The following is a 17103-nucleotide window of genomic DNA, read 5'->3' on the forward strand; positions in this document are numbered from 1 at the left end:
GTGTTGAATCAATTGAATATCGATCTATCTGTAAAGTATATTTTTCATTTCTATTAAAATAAAAAACTGATGAATAATTGAATTGATAGTTAGAATTGGCAGATTAAATTTGAAAATTGACAGTAATTAAAAACTATTAAGACAAAAATAATATTCTCGTAAGACACTAATATGTGATATAGCTTGTAATACATACCTGACTCACTAGTTTTGTCTTTGGAATTGATCGCCTTTAATACTGGAGATTTGGGCGCATCGGAAGCGCGTGGAAAGCCGTTGGTTGGCGAGCGGAGCGAGTCTGCCAAGCCGGTTGAGCGCAGTTTCACCGATGGAATTGATATCGTCGGAGAGCCTGGCTTCTCGCTGTCCGAATCCTACACAATTAAATCGTAAATGAAATAGAAAATAATCTAAAAAAACGAACTTGAAAAACAAAGGGAAGTATTACCCAGAAATCGAAGTTTATCACAAGAAAAACATGAAAGATGAGAATAATTAAAAGGAATTAAAACATAATAGTAATAATTAACCACAGAGAAAAGATAGCATAAGATTATCCCATGGTAAATTTATGTTCCAAATTTCACTGTTAACTCAAGCCGATAGTCCTAATAGTTTCGTGAAGCTATGTGACGCTGTTAGTTTCTCATACTGTGCCGTTCTTACACTCTCACCCCAACAAAACAGTAATAATAGACAGTAGTCGGCTTGAGTTGACTGAAAAAACAGTAATAATAGACGGTAGTCGGCTTGAGTTGACTAAAAATCGGCTTGAATTTGGAACATAAACGATTTATACCATGATATATCATCTTATGACATCTTTTCTCTATGAATTAACACAAAAAAAAAATCCCCATCTATTTCTCTCTCCATGAAGAGCTGCAAGTTAACTAGTAGTTCTGTGAACAGTAGACCTCGCGCTCAGTAAGTTACATTGTCCTGTTATGTTTTCTCAAAAATTAATAAATAATTTATCAATTTAAAATGTCTAGAAAAAATCCTAAATAAAAATAGAGCTTTCTATCCTATCGTACCGTGACGTGTCGTCCCGGAATGTGAGTGTGAGCGCTGTTATCAGGTCTGGCTGCAACTGTCTACAACGTTGATAGAAAGATACATTTTCAAGATGTTCGATGTTTTTGAACGGGTAGTATTAAGGCCATTCCACACAGCACGTGGCGTGCGTGGCTGGACGCACGCTAGCTACTTTTCAAAACATCGCTTCCCAGCTAATCAAATGAAGCAATTCACATAGCAGCCACGGCCACGCGGCAACGCTTGCTATACTAGCCACGCGTGGCTACCGTTCGCTCTCTGAGCGATCTTTTCAAACGTGTCCGGCCACGTTTTGGTCCGAGCATGCGCAGAACGTATACTAGACGTATACTATCGTATAGAACGTATACTATCATTGTCAGCCTCAAGGTCACGCATTAAATGATGGAATTCGCCATAGGTCTTCCTTTTTTTATTGATTGGATGTACCCACTGGTCCCGTGCTGTCACCGAATACAATAAAACCAGCTCATTATCACTACTAATGCTGCTGCTGGAGTCATCAAACCAAGGTAAGCCACAAGAAAATCCAGATTCACACCGCGGGACCATCGGAGTTGACATCTTCCTGCATACTGACGGGAAACGTGGCCGGTATAGCATCGCAACAGTCGTGGCGGTGTGAATTGGCATGTGGCTAGCGTGGCCGGCGTGGCGTGCGTCCAGCCACGCACGCCACGTGCTGTGTGAAATGGCCTTTATAGTCAACAAAACAGCTGATTTATGATGAATAATTCTATAGTCTGATTCTTACTCTACTATTGCATATGAAGGAGGCTCCTTTTTCCTTTAATATTATCCTTGAAATGCAAAATTTCCAAAACCCTTGTATATACGTCGACGCGCAATTTAAAAAGGAACATACCTGTCAAATTTCATGAAAATCTATTACCGCGTTTCGCCGTAAATGCGCAACATATAAACATTTAAACATCAAGAGAAATGCCAAACCGTCGACTTGAATCTTAGACCTCACTTCGCTCGGTCAATAATTGGTTTTGTCTAATTTGTGTTGAAAATGGATTTTTTTTAAATCTGAAAGCGCTCCACACGTGAGTACTAGTTTTTAATAACTATTATTCAAAAATTAGACTGTAGTGTCGTCAAAAATAGTTCAAAACGAACAAAAAAATCAATTTATTTATTGATGAATCGAATTCAGCCAGGTGGAAGCACAGTATTCTGCTGTTGAGTATACCAATGCAAGGGCTGAAGTTCTCAATTTCATTGCACCAGCTCCCATGATGTGCCTTCAAGCTTATTGATTACATTAATCCTTGTTTTAATTTGTGGTCAAGTGATAGAGTGGACATCACTGTCAAAACTTCGCCACGTCAACAAATATTCGTAGTTAAGTGGTAGAGTGGACATTTCTGTCCAAACTTCGCCACGTCAAAAAATAAAAAAGGCATTCTATTCTAAGCTTTGCTGCAACACATACATTGTAGGTGCCTACCGTAGGTTAGAGAGCGATCCAGTGTTTCTTCAAAATACTTGGGAGTGCGAGGCTCGGTTGCAAAACTACCGGTTAAATTTTAAGGGTCGATGTCAAACGAGGACACCGACAGAAGAGGACTCTTCTAAAAGCACAGAAGCGACAGTGGAGGACTCCGTCCGACAGTTGAGGACTGCTCTGACCCGAGAGGACTCCTGGTAGAGTCCTCAAATGACGCCTGCGATAGGCGAAAGTTGAGGACCCATCCTACTTTTAAACCAGACTATACAGTTCGGCCGTTCGGTATTATAACACTATAACACAGGTTCGTCGATGTCAATAACCGAATTTGCAAAGTCTTCAGAAGGGCAGACAGCAAAACAAGAATGATCATTTAATTACTATGGTTTTACAAGCAATTGGGTAATATCTTATATCCCATTATTCCTTCCATCTTATGAAAAAGTATTACAACTTTACAACTGTAACCTTAGTTAAAACTATACCTTAGTTGCCAAAATTTTCAATTTCGTAAATACCTTTTTGATAGTTGGATGTCAAATTCTCAGTGTGGAAGATAATTCATGTCTAATTAAATCCAAATATCTGGGGATCGAGTTCCGCTCAGGGTGTCATGTGTGGAATGACTGAACATCCATAATTTTCATACCCTTCAGTACCTTTTAGGACAGTTTGCACAGTGACAGTTTAAACTAAATATAATTTTAAACTGGATTAAATCCGTATCAAGTCTAGTTTGTTATAATGTGTTTCATTTTGAGTTTAAGCCACCAGCTGATTAAATTCAGTTTAAGCTTTGACTGTGCAAACGGCCCTTAGTAAGCTTTTAATCCCCAGGCTATAATTGTAAACGAGCAAACATACCCCATTAGTAAAGGTACAGTCTGGTATCACAGTAGGATTTGTCCCAGACTGTCGCTTGCAGCAGGCGACAGTTGAGGACCCTTCAATTTTAGCACAGCACTGACAGTTGAGGACTGCGACCGTAGAGGACTCCTCATAAAGAGTCCTCAAGTGTCATCAGCGCCAGGCGACAGTTGAGGACTCTTTAATTTTTTCAAATCCCCGACTCTTGAGGACTGCGACCGCAGAGGATTAAAAATCAGCCCTTAAATGTCGCAGTCCTCGACTGTCGCATCCCTGTACTAGGACACTTCAATTAAACGAATATATAATCATGTTTAATGGTCAATTACATTTAATCAGTTTTCTAGAAATCGGGCTTATGTGTATTTGTGAAAAAATTATGTATAAATAAACAATAAATCAAGTATACTAACTGGTCTACTGGATGGACTGGCGACACGTTTCGATTTCATATCTGGAAGTGTATTACTTTTTCTTCCCACCTCCATTTCTTCAGCACTTTCTTCATCCCGTAAACCTGCAAACAATCCAAATAGCAACTGAATTGATTGACAAAAATCTTTACAAAATCATCTCACAGACATAACAGTCACATTTTTCACAATCAAATTGACAGATCTCATTTAATAAAAAATAAATTGATTGCAAAAATGTATACAAAATTATCTCACAGACAAAGCAATCACATTTATCACACCAAAATTTACAGATTTCATTTAAGAGCAATCAAACTGATGGCAAAAATCTATACAACATAATCTAACAGACATTACAGTCAATTAACATTGATTTATTTCTTCATTCATTCATAATCACACAACATCTAGAAAAGTACTGTACCACAGGTTAAACATTCATCACACTAATATTTACAGATCCCATTTCAGCGATACTATAGTGACGGTTTAACAATGCTAGGTACCGTACTAATTCAATTGAGAGTAAATTCAACATTTACTCAACAATTTTTTGAGAGTAAATTTAACATTTGCTCTAACAATTCAAGGTACTTGATGATTCACACACTAGGAAACAATAGAGTAATTCAACCTAGTTAATGAATACAAAAAGTTTAAAGTTGAGCAGTTTACTTTTGATATCCTGTAATGACTTATTTTGGTAAATTTCTATTGACATTATTTACTATGTATAATTTTACTTTTGATATGCTGTAATCACTTATTTTGGTAAATTTATATTGATATTTTACTATGTATAATTTTTTCAACTGTAGCATATAATATGAACCATAAAATATGAAATATAAATGAAATATATATAATATGAAATATAAAAATATAACAGAATGGAAAATTATACATATAAAAATGGAATGAGCTGAAAATGTAATAAGGGTGATGTCACACCAAGCTGGATAAGGAAAAACAAAATGACTGCTCCGACCGACTTTGAAGGCTTTAGTATTGGAGAAGGTGAGATCATGTCACATCAGATGCATCCGGTTATTTTGTAAATGCGCAGTGCATTTTTGTCCAATTGTGACGTGTCCTGACACTGTCCGGCCTGATGTTAAATCACAAAAACGGTTCATACAGTAGAAAAAATACAAATATGAGAAAATCTATGGAAATATTGATGATCTAGTCTAGTATGTCACTAAACAAACCAACAATTATACGAGTACTAACTTTAACGTGAATGTTCATACAGTGGGAAAAATAGAAGAAGGAAAATATATATGGAAATATTGATGATCAAGTCTAATGTATCACTAAGCAAACCAACAATAAATTATACTAACTGTCAAGGCGGCGAGCAAGTGGAGATGATGAGTGTGTTGAGTCGGAGGTGGAGGTGCGCCTAGCCAGCGGTGAGTACCTCTCCAGGTTGTCATTCGACCTTGAACGGGGGGCGCCACTGTCCAGCTGATCTTTCAGCATTGGCGAACTAAACAAATTCAACACTTCTAGTTAATCTTCATTGCCATAAGTGATTTAAACAAATCATTACAGCTGAATGATAAATAATTGTAATACATCCAATCACAGACTTTCTCGAGCGGATAAGCATAAAACCTTTGGCTATAGACAGAATCTGACTAGAATTTGACTAATCTTCTGTCTATAGTCAAAGATAAAACCCTCCACTCAACTGAATGATCTATAGCTGAATTTCTATCAATATTTAGAAGTAATACCTAAATTGAAGAACTGAAGTTTTTAAACAACACTAAAACGGTTTGGTTCACTTTATTCTTCCAACATTGAGGAACGTTGAGGAATGTGTCACGTTGAACGTCTCTTACAAAATTAAGATAAGCCATTCGATAATAAGTTATTATCATTGTTTAAGCATTGGATTATATTTACAATCAGATAGTCTTAAATGTGACAATGTGTCTTAATTTGAAATGTGGTGCTATAGAAGGATGTGGAGAATACCATGGAAAAGAAAAGTGACAAATAGGGATGTAATGTTAATGATGGTAAAGGAATGTGAAGTTGTTGCGACTATAAAGAGAAGAAAATTGCAATATTTGGGTCATGTAATGAGGGGTGAAAAGTATTTGCTGTTGAGACTTATATTGCAAGGAAGGATCATGGGAAAGAGGAGTGTGGAAGAAGAAGGATATCCTGGCTGCGTAATTTAAGAGAATGGTATGGCTGCAACTCAAGGGAACTATTCAAGGCTGCAATCAATAAAGTGAAAATTGCCGTGATGATTTCCAACCTCCGATAGGAGAAGGAACCAAAGAAGTCTTAATAGCTGAGAAGTAGATGCAATAAAGGTGAAGAGCAAATTGAGAATAGAAATCTAATAGCTTCTAGTCAATTACGAATACACAGTAGCATAATTCAATATACAGTATAGTACATAATTTCAAATATTTTTAAAATTGCAATAAAAGTTTCTTGTTTGGAAGTAAACTGATTAGATAAATTAAAAATTATAGTTGAACCATTTTTTAGAAATGAATTGTGTGTAAATGTAATCAAATTATGATCTCTATAACATGGGCTGTTTATTTTAAATAAAGGTTGAAAGCAGTTTTGGGCGAATGCCTGTTGTTTTCACCTGAATTGTATCTATTGTTTATAAATAAATAAATTATTATTCACAGTATTCAGTACTGTACATAAACAATATAATATAAAACACAAAATGTATAGTATCAAGTGTACTATTTTGTCATTGAAAGTTAGATTTTGAGTAAATCCAACATTGTAATTGGTATTAACGTAAACTTTTCGAGACGCAATTTGAATCAGTTAAGACTATAAACTTTCTAGTTATCACACAACACCAACACCAGTGTGATGAATACAACACTAGCCTTATCAAGAAAGTATAGACTACTCTGAATGATATTCCTTCGTGCATTCCAATATTATTTATTGAAACATTGTGTCAGAATAATTATGGACACATTTGGATAATCGAAGTATTGATAGAAATGCTGGAATGTAACGTAGCGTACCTTCTTCCAATTTTCTCGCTGAGTGATTGTCCGTTTTTCTTTTCGTCGTCAGTCTTCCAATCTCCACTGTTGTTCGGGCTCAAGTCTGTCAAGAAGGAGCTGGTGCTACAAAAAATACACATCATAATTGTAATTATTTATTATTTTTCACCACATTACATCATATATTGGGAATACTCCATATTTGTCGAACAATTGCATCCTTAGAACTAAGTGCGATTTTTAGCAAATAAAATAAAACAGTATCAGTATATAAAAAAATTTTGTCCTGTTGTTATGACAGGACTTGTTAAGTGTGAAGCCAGCCAATCATAGTACCTTTCCCCCCATTATAGACAAGCCTATATCGCACATTAACAATCAGTTCAAGGCACGGAGTCTTGATATATAATAACAATTTTATTTATTTAGTATGCTAACCTACATATCCCAACCTACTTGTAAATAATCTAGAACAGGAACGCTAATTTATTCATTACTATTAATAATAATAATAGCGATAATAATGTGTAAGTATAATCTAAATAATGTGTATATATACAAAATCATTATTTATCATACGACATGGATAACCACTATCTGAATGTACATTACACAATTTGCTTTCGAAAACCAATTTGCTTTCCAGCATGAGTGCACCCTTGGAACCTAGCAGTATTACTAATTTACATTGATCCTTGATGATATATCATGATATATTTCTAAATATGAGCTTATCGGTCAAAATGACCGTATGTGTTCCTTTGTGTTTTAAAAACCATGTAGTTTTATAGGTGTTATATACGATGCATAACATAAAAAAATTGAATTGAATTGAATCTATCTCGGTTCTATCTTTTAATCTATTCTTGATCTATATTCTTGTGCTATCTTTTCCCTATGGTTTGTTATAATGTGTTTCATTCCAGGTTCAAACCAACAGTTGATCTATCTTGGTTTAAATCGCTCACCTATCATCAGAGGTGGGCGAGACTAGAGGCGTGACAGAGCCGGGCCTGAAGAAGGTGTCGAGGCCCTCTTGGATCAGTGGGGTGGGCGCAGGGGGGCGTAGAGTGGGGCGCGAAGGGGCGCGGGTCTTGGCGCGACGAGGCCGCCCTTTTACCAGGTGCTGAAGTTGTTGCGTCACACCGCCAGGGGGCAGCTCGCACACTGAGTCCAGAGATTCTGAAAATAGTTTCGTTTGAATTGAAACATTATCTTTATATAGGTAGTAAATTCATTAAAATCACTAATATAACAAAATCAAGTATTATAAGAATAATTCAGTGGATTAAATCAAAAGATGTACAGTCCGCGTCCTGAAGCTTTGCCTATCGGCGGAGGGCTACTAGACTACAATACTTAGTGCCGGTTGCACAAAAGCCGGTTAAATTTTACCCATGATTAATTCCACGAGAACCAATCAAAGAAGCCGTCTTATCAAAAGGCCTTCTCTGATTGGTTCTCGTGAAATTAATCACGGTTAAAATTTTACCCATGACTAATTCCACGAGAAGCAATCAAAGAAGCCGTCTTATCAAAAGGCCTTCTCTGATTGGTTCTCGTGAAATTAATCACGGTTAAAATTTTACCCATGACTAATTCCACGAGAAGCAATCAAAGAAGCCGTCTTATCAAAAGGCCTTCTCTGATTGGTTTAATCACGGTTAAAATTTTACCCATGACTAATTCCACGAGAAGCAATCAAAGAAGCCGTCTTATCAAAAGGCCTTCTCTGATTGGTTCTCGTGAAATTAATCACGGTTAAAATTTTACCCATGACTAATTCCACGAGAAGCAATCAAAGAAGCCGTCTTATCAAAAGGCCTTCTCTGATTGGTTCTCGTGAAATTAATCACGGTTAAAATTTTACCCATGACTAATTCCACGAGAAGCAATCAAAGAAGCCGTCTTATCAAAAGGCCTTCTCTGATTGGTTCTCGTGAAATTAATCACGGTTAAAATTTTACCCATGACTAATTCCACGAGAAGCAATCAAAGAAGCCGTCTTATCAAAAGGCCTTCTCTGATTGGTTCTCGTGAAATTAATCACGGTTAAAATTTTACCCATGACTAATTCCACGAGAAGCAATCAAAGAAGCCGTCTTATCAAAAGGCCTTCTCTGATTGGTTCTCGTGAAATTAATCACGGTTAAAATTTTACCCATGACTAATTCCACGAGAAGCAATCAAAGAAGCCGTCTTATCAAAAGGCCTTCTCTGATTGGTTCTCGTGAAATTAATCACGATTAAAATTTTACCGGCTGTTGTGCAACCAGGCCAAACTGTTCAAAAGCATAGAACTTTTTTGAAAATGTATCTTTCCATAAGCATCAGATGCTCTTTTGTATCTTCTCAAAAGCAACGTGTTGCATTTTTGGAGTTACGTCTGTTTAACACAAGACAACAGTCGGGGTCCTGTAGCTTTGCCTACCGGCTTATACTTTAAAATTTTCAGTGGAAGCCTATCACCTGACATTCGTTCAACATGTTCTTTCAATTTTTGGAGATACGTTGCAACTCTCTCATTGATGAAGAATCTCTGTGTGCAGGAAGCTTCCTCCATCTAGGGAATATGCAAGGATATGAATAAGACAAGTATACGGGGATGGCTCACGTCAACTTGTCCCCTAAAAACCGGTTTTAAAAGGGGACAGGTTGACGGGGTGTCAAGTAGTAGGGGTGGCACCTAGTCGCGTTCCCGCTCAGACTATTAGGGCGTAGAAGAAGGGTGCACTTGTCCCTGGATTTGGAGCAATGTATGCACTTTCTATAAATATACGAACGACGAAGTTTACATGGAAATTATTCTGAAAATGGAAAGTGGAAATTACTGAGATATTGCAATTATTCAAAAGCTAATGAATAAATAATTATTATTAAACGAAAATCCAAATTAAATGCTGTAATTCACCCCGAAGACTTCTGCTACTGCAAATATTGACAACAGGGTAAACAGCTAGATGGAAATTCGATGAGCGCTACTACTCAAAAATCATATGAGTAGCGCTCATCGAATTTCCATCTAGTTGTTTACCCTGTTGTCAATATTTGCAGTAGCAGAAGTCTTCTGGGTGAATTACAACATTTAATTGGGATTTTCTTTTAATAATAAATTTATGAATAGTTTGAATAAATTCTAAAATTTATGAATTATAGTGAGGAGGAATGGACTAAAGTTATTATTTTGGAAATAAGATTGTCTCTCTATGTAACTATGTTCCTTATAGTTTTATGAAGAGTTTTATTTGCAGTAGCAGAAGTCTTCAGGGTGAATTACAGCATTTAATTTGGATTTTCGTTTAGTAATAATTATTTATTCTGAAAATATTCATAGGCAAGAGAAACTCCATAATGCTTACCTTCAGCAGACGTTGGCAGAGATGGAAGAAGGTCAGGAATGTCATCAGCTGACATTCCGTCAACACTATCCACCACTGACTTCGGCCTCAATTTGCGACCGTGCAAACTTTTCCTCTTGGTAGACAGATGGGGAGTGGCCTGTAAAATCGACACATTAATCAATAACTGGACAAAAGTCACACATCAAGAATTGGAAAAGAAGATCTAAGAGAAATACTATACCTAGAAGTAGTAATAGTTTTAGATATAGAGTTGGTTTTCATTTATTTCAATCCAATAGTTGTGTAGTCATGCAATATTTGACTCGAGATTTAAATCCTATAATCCAAAAGTCAAGCTTAATAAACTTGATAATTTGATTGTATGGTATGAGATGTGGTTTTTCTCTATAATTGGAAGAATAAGACGTTGATGTTGTCAATACTTCTGAATGATTGCTAAGTGACTTATTTGACTTTATGTTATGTATCTCATATTTATATTTGTCTTGTTATTTTTGTTTATCTTGTTACTATTGTATTCTTTTGAAATTGGTGTATACCGTTGGCAATGTAATAAATAAATACCACTTATCCTGGTATATAGTGGTATTGACAAAATCAACGTCTTATTCTTTCAATTGAAAATTTGAGTTTGAAATAAACTAATTGAGCTTAGGTAGGTATTACAATTGTTTAGGTGAATAGTATCCCTGAGATTTTTAAATCATACAATGTTTGGTATTCCTATTTAGTTTATTGCAAGATGAACGTAATGAGGAAACTCTTATGGAAAATTCTTAAGCCTAGTTTATACTATGCCAATTTGCGAGACAATTGTCATAAGGCAACTGACTGGAATGAAATTATTGTCTTCGTATAAACACTTCAGGCCAATTGTCTTGCCAACTGTCCCGACAATTGGCCCGAAATTCAACTGTCTCCGGGAGTAGACCTATGGACAGTCAATTGGGCCCAGCGAGCCCCCCACCACTCGGAATCTGTTGTCGCGACAATTGGCGCCGTGTGAACGGTGTAGGCCAGTAGCGCTGTCTTGGTTTTGCAAGTTCAGCTGGTTTAGTCACAACAGATGACGAGAACTCGGACATGTTTAGATATCAACTGACGTGCCAATAGTTGGCCGCTTATAAACATCTTCTCGTTTAACTGGCCTGGCCTCCGACAATCAGCAACCACGATGACAATTGTCCAAAGACAACTGTCTCGCCAATTGGCGATGTGTAAACTAGGCTTTAGGGTACGAACAGAACGGTCTGGTCGATATGTAGATTTTAGCTCATTATCCTATCGAACTTCTTAATTTTATCTATATCAATGACTCCAAATGTTTTTATCATTGCACAGCTGTTCAATGGCATCCATCTTCACCACTACTCAAGCCCATCACGCACACACACACACACACACACACACACACACACACGTCGATTTTTGTTCGTACGATATTTTGCCTTCCTTATGAATTCTATCAGATTAAACGGAACTTGTCAAACATCATCTGTTTGAAATCATCTGTATAATCTAATAGAATTTATAAGGATGGCAAAATATTGTACGAAAAAAATCGATGAATGTGTGCAGGGCTGTACTCGTTCTGTTCACACCTTTAGATTGGCTTCAAATATTACAACAAGATTCTGAATTGTTCAGCTCTATTGTGAGAGATAACTAGAAACAAAAGCGACTACTATGTTGGAATGAAAACAAACCGCTAATTTGAAGTTTGAATTGATATAAAATCAAATTGAACATCAGTTGTCGAATGAGAGAGACGGTGAGAGATACTCTGCTCATTGCTGACGTACATTTTCAAAATAGATGAATTCATAAGATAATTTTCCTTCACATTGATAGGATAACAACGGTTTTTGGGCTCGTTGGTGAAATCCTTAAGCTGGATTCCCAAATATCAGTGTAAGGCTAGGCACACAACAGTTAGTCAAGACAAGACAAGACACGTTTAGTCACAATACTTCACATAGTTGCTTATGAAGACATGTCTAATTGCAATGACTGATCGGTGTTTGTTGCTTCATAAGCAACTATGTGAAGTATTGTGACTAAACGTGTCTTGTCTTGTCTTGACTAACTGGTGTGTGCCCACCCTAAGAGTCCGTGTCCTGTTCACTGAAAATATTCTTCTTATGTGTTCTAATGGGACTATTTCCACGAAGCCAGGCCGATCTACCTTTAAAATAAATGGGAAGAATATTGTCACTCAACTGGACTCTGATACTGATTGAAACATGGGAATCTAGCTTTATTCGTATATTTCTAGTTATTCAATAATTTTCATATAAAAATTATGAAAATTATATTGAAAAAATCACATTTAACTAACAACTACGTAATAATATATTACAACTACGTAATAATACATTAAAATTACTTAGTAAAGTTATTCAATAATTTTCATTTAAAAAGTATGAAAATTATATTTAAAAAATCACATTTAGCTAACAACTACGTAATAATACATTAACATTACTTAGTAGTGCACGAAAATCAAAGCACTTCACAAAAAGTGAAATTTCATAGAGCAACGATGCAAAAATTAGTTACAAACTCAAAAATCAAAACTGGTGGATCTAGAACAACGATTATGCTGCTAATACAGTACAGTGATAAGTTACATCTTCTATCTATACATATAAAAATGAATGTTTGTTTGTTCCCTATAGACTCGAAAACTACTTGACAAAACGGCATGAAACTTTGGGAATATGTTGTGTGAATATTGGGGATGGTTTCTGACTAGAAATTTTAATAGGGGGGCTAATAATAATAATTACATATTAATCCATTTTACAGACCTATGTTTTCGAAATTGTCGGCCGAGCGGCTAACATAGAACGGGAAGATCATCATGATTTAAGATTATATTGAGATAATATGATTTAGCATCTAAACTTACCATCTGTAATAAACACGTCACTCAGTGATAAAATTGTTTACTGGTATTACTATATATATATTATTGACCGAGCGAAGTGAGGTCTAGGATTCAAGTCGACGGTTTGGCATTTCTCTTAATGTTTAAAAGTTTATATGTTGCGCATTTACGGCGAAACACGGTAATAGATTTTCATGAAATTTGACAGGTATTTTCCTTTTTTAATTGCGCGTCGACGTATATACAAGGTTTTTGGAAATTTTGCATTTCAAGGATAATATAAAAGGAAAAAGGAGCCTCCTTCATACGACAATGTTAGAATCAAAATCAGACTATAGAATTATTCATCATAAATCAGCTGAGAAGTGATTACATAGATGTGTGGAGAAGCCAGTCTATTGCTGTATTTCAATAAGGTCTATAGTTTCAATCAGGTACTTGTGGATGAGAATACTGCGTGAGTCTACTGTTCACAGAGCTACTAGTTTACGATAGTTTTAAGCACATAGGAAGTCCGTATTGAGATGTAAATGAAAATATTGATTGTCAGATAAATTTCATGATTCACCAAATAAAGTCAAGTGTGACCATGAGATAAATTGACTTTTTGGCGGTACGAAGTTCGCCGGGTAAGCTAGTTTCATATACAATGGCGACATCAATTATTGTTTATACATACTGAATCATCAAGAACTCACCAAACATAAAAATCTGGTGTGGTACACTCACACAACTTTCCTTGCTCATATTTGAAACTGCGATCAGACTTCTGTATATGTGTATATAAAATTGTTTTCTAAGTACTTTTTCTTTGTGTGAATAATTGTGAAATTCGATGATTTTTTTAGTCGTCATTTTTTCAAAGTCGTCAAAACAGCTGTTCTACAGATGAAATATCTCGACTATGTGTTCTTTTTATGAACTGCGCTACCTACCTACCTCATGCACGAGAAGGAGGTTACTAAGACCATTTCCCAAGGATGGGGTGGAACCCCCATTGGTTTTTCAGAAAGGAGACTCATGCCAGTTGATAGAGCTGATAAATAACTATACAGAGTATGAATTTGAAAAAAATCGGTCAAGTTATTTTTGAGAAAATCGTGAAAAACATGGTTTTTTAGTAATTATCCGCCATTTTTCTCGAGAATATTACGGAGCTCCTGCAATTTTCCCAGGAAAAAACTCATGTCATGTGATAGGGCTTATGAATAGCTATCCATGGTTCAAATTTGAAGAGAATCGTTAAAGCCGTTTTCGAGAAAACCGTGAAAAACATGGTTTTTTAGTCATTATCCGCCATCTTTCTCAAGAATATTACGGAGCTCATGGAATTTTCCCAGAAATGAGACTCATGCCAGTTGATAGTGCTTATGAATTCATATATATCCATGGTATGAATTTGAAGGAAATCGTTAGAGCCGTTTTCGAAAAAACGGTGAAAAACATGGATTTTTAGTCATTATCCGCCATTTTTCTCAAGAATATTACGGAGCTCCTGAAATTTTCCCAGAAATGAGACTCATGCCAGTTGATAGGGCTTATAAATAGCTATCCATGGTATGAATTTGAAGGAAATCGTTAAAGCCGTTTTCGAGAAAACCGTGAAAAACATGGATTTTTAGTCATTATCCGCCATTTTTCTCAAGAATATTACGGAGCTCCTGAAATTTTCCCAGAAATGAGACTCATGTCAGTTGATAGGGCTTATAAATAGCTATCCATGTTATAAATTTGAAATCGTTAGAGCCGTTTTCGAGAAAAACGTGAAAAACATGGTTTTTTAGTAATTATCCGCCATTTTTTCCGCCATCTTGGATTGGATTTTATTGAATTTCTTATTGTCGGATCCTCATGGTATAAGAACCTTAAATTCAAAATTTCAAGTCAATCGGTTAATTAGGAATGGAGTTATCGTGTTCACAGACATACACACATACACACACACACATACACACACACACACATACACACACATACACACACACAGACCAACACCCAAAAATTATTTTTTTGGACTCAGGGGACCTTGAAACGTATAGAAAACATGAAATTAGGGTACCTTAATTTTTTTTGGAAAAGCAATACTTTCCTTACCTATGGTAATAGGGCAAGGAAAGTAAAAAATGAACTCCAATTTAATTTAAAATGTGATACTTTGCCAATTTTGACAATACGTGTCAATTATTATTGCAATTCTTCAATTATTTAGGGATCAGCGGAGGATTCGTGTGCGGTGAAGGGAAGTAAGAAAATACACATTTTTATGGCAGAGGTCTCATGAAGTATCGGACTGTTGTAAAAAAGAGAATAGGAACCGTTTTGGGCTTATAAGCCTGTGGTACTTTTCTGTAAGTTGTGTAATTCTGAATGATTAAATAAAATAATAAGTAAATAAATAAAATATCAATGAACTATTATTATGCAATATTATCTATCAATAAGAGAGCATTTTTCCTCTTATAATTATATTATAAGATGTTCCATTCTATGATATTATTCGGAGTAAATTAAAAATCATTCAATTATTTTTTCACACAAAACGCAAAATTCCATATTACGTCAGAGGGTTTCTTAAAGGCTGTGCAAAGGCTAAAAATAAACTTTCTACTGGTGATATTTTTCAAAGTTTATCGATTTTTGTTCATCAAGCGATCAAAATGAAAAAGTTTTCTCAGGAAAACATTTTTTTTCCAATCATTATTTTTTGAGATATGAGCGCCTAAAGTTTGAATATTTGGGACAGAACATTTCAAATTCGGTAAGAGATAAATCCATGAGATTTAGAGGGTGAATTCTTTCTTCATGGTATTGTTGATCTAGTAAAACAAAATTTTTTCTAAAAATATAGATTTTTGAGAAAGTTATTCAAATTACTAAAAATAGCTTTCGGTTCAGTTGTTTTTGGTCACTTTTGGTAAATTTAATAACTTTCTCAATAATCTATTCTTTCACAAAATTTCTATTCTACTAGATCAACAATACTAGATCATCGCCTAAATCTCATGGATTAATCTCTTACCGAATTTGAAATGTTCTGTCCCAAAAATTTAAACTTTAGGCCCTCATATCTCAAAAAATGATGATCGAAAAAAAATGTTTTCCTGAGAAAACTTTTTCATTTTGATAGTTTGATGATATACAAATCAAAAAACTTTGAAAAATATCACCACTAGAAAGTTTATTTTTTGCCTTTGCACAGCCTTAAAGGTTTCCAGTTTGTGTCTTTTCTATTATAATTCAATCAGATGCTTTTCAGTAACCGAAAATCAGGACATATAGATGAAAATCCATTGAAGAACGCATACATAACTGAGCAACTTATAAAATTCTGAAAATATATACGTAATGCCTCATGCTAGACGAAATCATCATGCACAAAAATACGAGCTCAAACTTAACATCAACGAGGCATCAACTAGTTAATAACTTACCAGGTTCAAATATTCCAGTTTCTATCAAGCCGAAAAGAATTACAAATTTGCATTAATCTTCAATTCAGTAAGTAATAATCCATACACATAATAATGATTCACAGAAGGAGAAAAGTAATATTGGATGTTTTCATTAAGACATTTACAATGCTTGATTTATCTCAAATAAATGAAGCACATCAACGTCCTTCAACTATGATGATTAACTATGTCCTTCAACGTTGATGATAAACAATCACAAAAGACAACTGAACCATGAGAGTGAATAAATTAAATCTGCATTTGCCTAACTAGATGTCAAAATGTCGTTTCTACATAGCATTTAATTTTGTTACAGTAATGTTTCATAAACTTCTCACACTTTGCAAACTTCAGAACACTTAATTTTATTAGTAACCTGCCTGCTAAACAAAACTAAAAAATAATTTTCAATTCTCTTCATTCAATAATAAAATGATCAATGAAAGTTTATTAAACTATAGTGAGGTCCACGTTATAATGACAGTGGAGAAAGATGTGAGAAAAACGTTGCCGATCCTCTGTCTTGTCAATGCCTTCTATAGACGGTAGCTGATACAGGTTTATTGATGTAATATTAACGGTTAATTCTCGTATAA

The 17103-nt window shown here is 35.3% G+C and overlaps 1 protein-coding gene across 4 annotated transcripts in view; it reads right to left on the reverse strand.

Moving 5' to 3' along the window:
• LOC111055076 (F-actin-uncapping protein LRRC16A) overlaps nucleotides 1-17103 on the reverse strand; it is a 95820-nt gene that overhangs the window by 17567 nt on the left and 61150 nt on the right. For 3 of the 4 annotated variants that reach the window (XM_039429100.1, XM_039429099.1, XM_039429097.1), the window contains 7 exons: nucleotides 16487-16507; nucleotides 10163-10301; nucleotides 7772-7985; nucleotides 6822-6926; nucleotides 5145-5290; nucleotides 3796-3899; nucleotides 197-374 (listed from right to left, as the gene is read on the reverse strand). In XM_039429100.1, coding sequence (XP_039285034.1) covers nucleotides 197-374; nucleotides 3796-3899; nucleotides 5145-5290; nucleotides 6822-6926; nucleotides 7772-7985; nucleotides 10163-10301; nucleotides 16487-16507 — 907 coding nt within the window. The remainder of the gene's footprint in view (nucleotides 1-196; nucleotides 375-3795; nucleotides 3900-5144; nucleotides 5291-6821; nucleotides 6927-7771; nucleotides 7986-10162; nucleotides 10302-16486; nucleotides 16508-17103) is intronic. The other variant, XM_039429098.1, reaches the window with a different exon arrangement.

The sequence above is a fragment of the Nilaparvata lugens genome, chromosome 5 (assembly GCF_014356525.2).
Source record: "Nilaparvata lugens isolate BPH chromosome 5, ASM1435652v1, whole genome shotgun sequence".
Classification (NCBI taxonomy): Eukaryota; Metazoa; Arthropoda; class Insecta; order Hemiptera; family Delphacidae; genus Nilaparvata; species Nilaparvata lugens.